The following is a 3,691-nucleotide window of genomic DNA, read 5'->3' on the forward strand; positions in this document are numbered from 1 at the left end:
GCACCCGGAATTTCAGTCGATTATAAATCGCAAGTATGCCTTTCAATCAATGCGACCTATGGCAATACGTATATTCTTTTTAATCCAAAACCGCATTTTAATGCCCTTCCGCTTTTTAAAAGATCAACTTCATTATTACTGTCCGTTGCCTTTGCGGATAATGCTGCAGATTCATCCACATTTTCTTCTTGCTGTCGCAAGTACACCAGAAAAAGCACAACATTCCCTGTTAAAACGTGTAACACTATCTTGTCTTTTATGTTCTCCTGTGAATAACGACGTGTTTACGAATTATCTCGACACAAATCGTTAGCTACATATTTCTACAGCGTATTTGCATTGACAAACTATTCTTTAGAAAGACGAATTTTTAAGTAAAGCTGAAATTGAATTATTAAAAACGTAAGAAATGCTATCGGAACTTCTTCCTCTGTGCAAATACTGTCCGGCACTTCCGCACTAATAATTGTCCGGGAAAGGCCACGCCTTGCCGAGTTTGAGCAAAAAGTAGTCATCATTGAAAGGAACTTGCACATCACCAAAGCTCTTGTCATCGTTAAGCTTTTCTTGGGCATCCACAGTAAGCTGGTGCCACAAGACGAGATTCTGACACTCGCCATCCTTGTCCGTTAACTCCAGCCCTCGTTTGTTGTAAATGAGCTTAGTAGTCTTGCTGTCGATATCCGGAGAAACTTTGGAGCTATACTCACCTTTCGAGTCAGTGATCGTCACTGCCAGTATAACTGGGCTCGTCACGTTCGGATTGTTTGTCCACACGATCGCGTGCTGCCAGTCAATTGGTGAATCTGGAAAGTACCATGCGTACATGATCGCCCAGACTCGGCCAAACCATGCCGAGCGGCCGTATACTTGCGTACCCTGTACTGGGTCACCGCATTTGGCGTAAGTAGGATCGGGTGCTTGAAGGCCCTGGCTGATCTGGCCGGCTTCGTTCACTGCAGCGTGCGGATAGCAGCCCTGCGATATTGTGACCTGAGGTCTGAACATCCTGGCGGCTTTTTCGGTAACTCTAGCATCAGACGGTGGGATCAATCCAAAAGGGCATATTTTGTCGAACGGGATCGTCGGCGGAAGATTGTCGGGATGTTTTGTAGATGGCATTGAGAATTGCAACGTCTTTTGGGAATTGTCCAGTTCCGTTTCGGGTACGACTACCAACTGCGCGGGAATATTGCTGACGGCTTGCTCTGAAAAAAGACCGGCCTCGACGGAGGCTAGAGTGATGGTGAAAGCACCGAGGGTATAAAGTATCTTCATTTTTAAATGCAAGGGTGTTTGGTGGCTGCGTAGGACGTGGCGAATTACAATGTGGTTCCACTAATGGTTGCGCGCAGCAAAGCGTGCTGCCAAAGGAAGAGCCACATCAAGAGGATTGAGGCGTTGTTGAAGAGACAGAACACTTGTTTGCGTCGATCATCAGCTATACGAGTTTTCCCGTGCAGGAGTTTCTCAAAATCATCGGATGGGAATCGAGGAAGGAAGTGGGCTCTGCAAATCCCACTTCAAATAGAAACGGGACTTGCTATTTAAGCTTTAAAGAGAAAGCGAGCAAACAAGGGTTGCCTTGAATCTAATGACCACAGTGCGAACGTTGACAGATCACAATCGACTGAATTCCAATTCTATATTGCGGTGTGATTTTGTAATTAGTGAAAATAGTTAAAAGTGGCCTTTTTTGAAAGAAACTATGTAATCCAGTGGAGGGAATTGTGTAAATTCTCGACGGATCGCGGAAACATTTTGTCAGATCGGCAAACATGATGTTTAACATGATTTGATTTTTGTAATGGACGCGTTAGGGTACCGGTGCATTACTTCCAGCAGCCGACTTTGCGAAAAATCCTTCATAACCAAATGCAATACATTTCGATGGGGTCACCCTTCTATGCTATAAGTGCGCCGGTGAAAGCATCACCACTCTAAATAAAACGGCCAAAAAATTCCTGTCGCTCGTCCGTAATTAATTACAAACATGACCTTCCTCATTTCACGATATGGTTCGTATAGTCATAATTGCCTCAGACGCTGGGGCAAATCCTACTGTTGGCAACGCTGTTTCCAGCCTTCTTACACTTACAGTCGCTTCCTACTCGATGCGCATATGCACACGTATAAGTCTTTTTTGCTGTACAAAATTACATTGTGCTTCAAGAACGATCCCAGGAAGAGATGTGACAAATTCGAGTGCTTTCTATGAACCTTTGGCTGCTCGATCATTAAATAAATAACTAGTAGCCAAAGGTTTAAAAGAATGCTATGTTGCAAGCCTTACATAAGCTAGAACTACATGTGTAAACCTGCTCACACCCTAATCCTCGCGATTTTCTGACCTACTAGTCCACAAATCTTGTGAAGACAAGCACATCATCTGTAACACCTTTTAGATAATATAGAGATGCAAGGAGTATTATGTTGACAGACTATATTGGAGCAGTAATATGACAGAAGTCGTTACATTAACTCTGCCAATCGCTGCTAATCGCGCGATTGGGCGAGCAATGAGTACAATCCATGGATTCATGTTAATTTATTAAAGTCAAGGACTAATAAGAAAGTAGTAATTAGTATTTTAGAACATCAAAATAGTAATTTAAAGTTAACTTCTTAGTTTCGACTTGGTGCTACACTGATTATAGTGAAGGCGGGGTATAAGGGGTGTAACGGGGCGTATCGTTACATGAAATTTACACTAAAGGTCGTTAATTAATATATTATCTAGAATGTAGATAACATTTGGAGATTATTATCTTATATAGTAATATTCGAAAAGATAATCCATTGGTAGATAAAGGCCATTATATCAACTTGCTCCGTGGTCCAGGTAGCACTGGACGCGCGCAAAGAGAGAGACAGATAAGACTTTTTGACATGTTTCGTATTAGTATATAGTTAAGTTAGTATTAAATAGATAGGAACGTAAGAACTAGATTATATAATTACAGTTATATTTTGACCCTCTTTAGAGCAAGTGCTTTAAAGAGAGTCTGCCTTTGCACGTACTAGTGTACGTGAAGTGACGTGAGCACCACTCGCACTGAAGCAGTATAAGTCGGCAGTGCCCCGTTACACCTGGTAGCACTTCGTAGTCAGTCCAAGTACCACAGTCATATCATCTAATATGGGCATGTTAGATGATAATGGAAATACGCATCACGTTTCGCGTGACAGCTACTCCATTTTCAGGTGACATAGAAAGGATTGCGGTCGATTGAATGAGCTCGACCGTAGGGAATGATGTCATCTTGGTCATGCTGACCAGTGTGGACAGAGATGTCCTCCATTCCGTCATCGCCAAGTTTATACAACATAAACTTGACGAGGTGAAGGCGAAAGTAGCCTTGCTTAATCAGCAAGGCTCTCAACAGGCAGAACTGTTAACGTTACAGCAGGTACAGAACATCGTACTTGGGATGACGCACACGCGTCGTCCCGAAACCTTGAAGTCAGGCATCTCTAAGTATAGGAGAGTCAAAGCAGACTCCCTCTTAAGATGGTTTGTGGAGATGGACGATGCCATTAGGTGGTATCTAATTCCTAAGAAATGATAGTAACTTTGGTGATGTCGTAACAAGGTAGTCGTACGGGTAATCTTCCACAAACTCATCATTTAACGTTAAAAACTTTGATATAATTATTCAGTATTTTTATAGCTCATCACATCGTCGACGAG

The 3,691-nt window shown here is 42.6% G+C and overlaps 1 protein-coding gene across 1 annotated transcript; it reads right to left on the reverse strand.

The window, feature by feature from the left end:
* Positions 1–459: 459 nt before the first annotated feature.
* CCR75_001972 (uncharacterized protein) lies at positions 460–1,278 on the reverse strand (the record flags this gene model as incomplete). The annotated part of the gene is made up of 1 exon (XM_067960073.1): positions 460–1,278. The coding sequence occupies one exon, from the start codon at positions 1,276–1,278 to the stop codon at positions 460–462; it is 819 nt and encodes a 272-aa protein (XP_067823905.1).
* Positions 1,279–3,691: the final 2,413 nt, after the last annotated feature.

This window comes from Bremia lactucae, linkage group LG11, assembly GCF_004359215.1.
Source record: "Bremia lactucae strain SF5 linkage group LG11, whole genome shotgun sequence".
Classification (NCBI taxonomy): Eukaryota; Oomycota; class Peronosporomycetes; order Peronosporales; family Peronosporaceae; genus Bremia; species Bremia lactucae.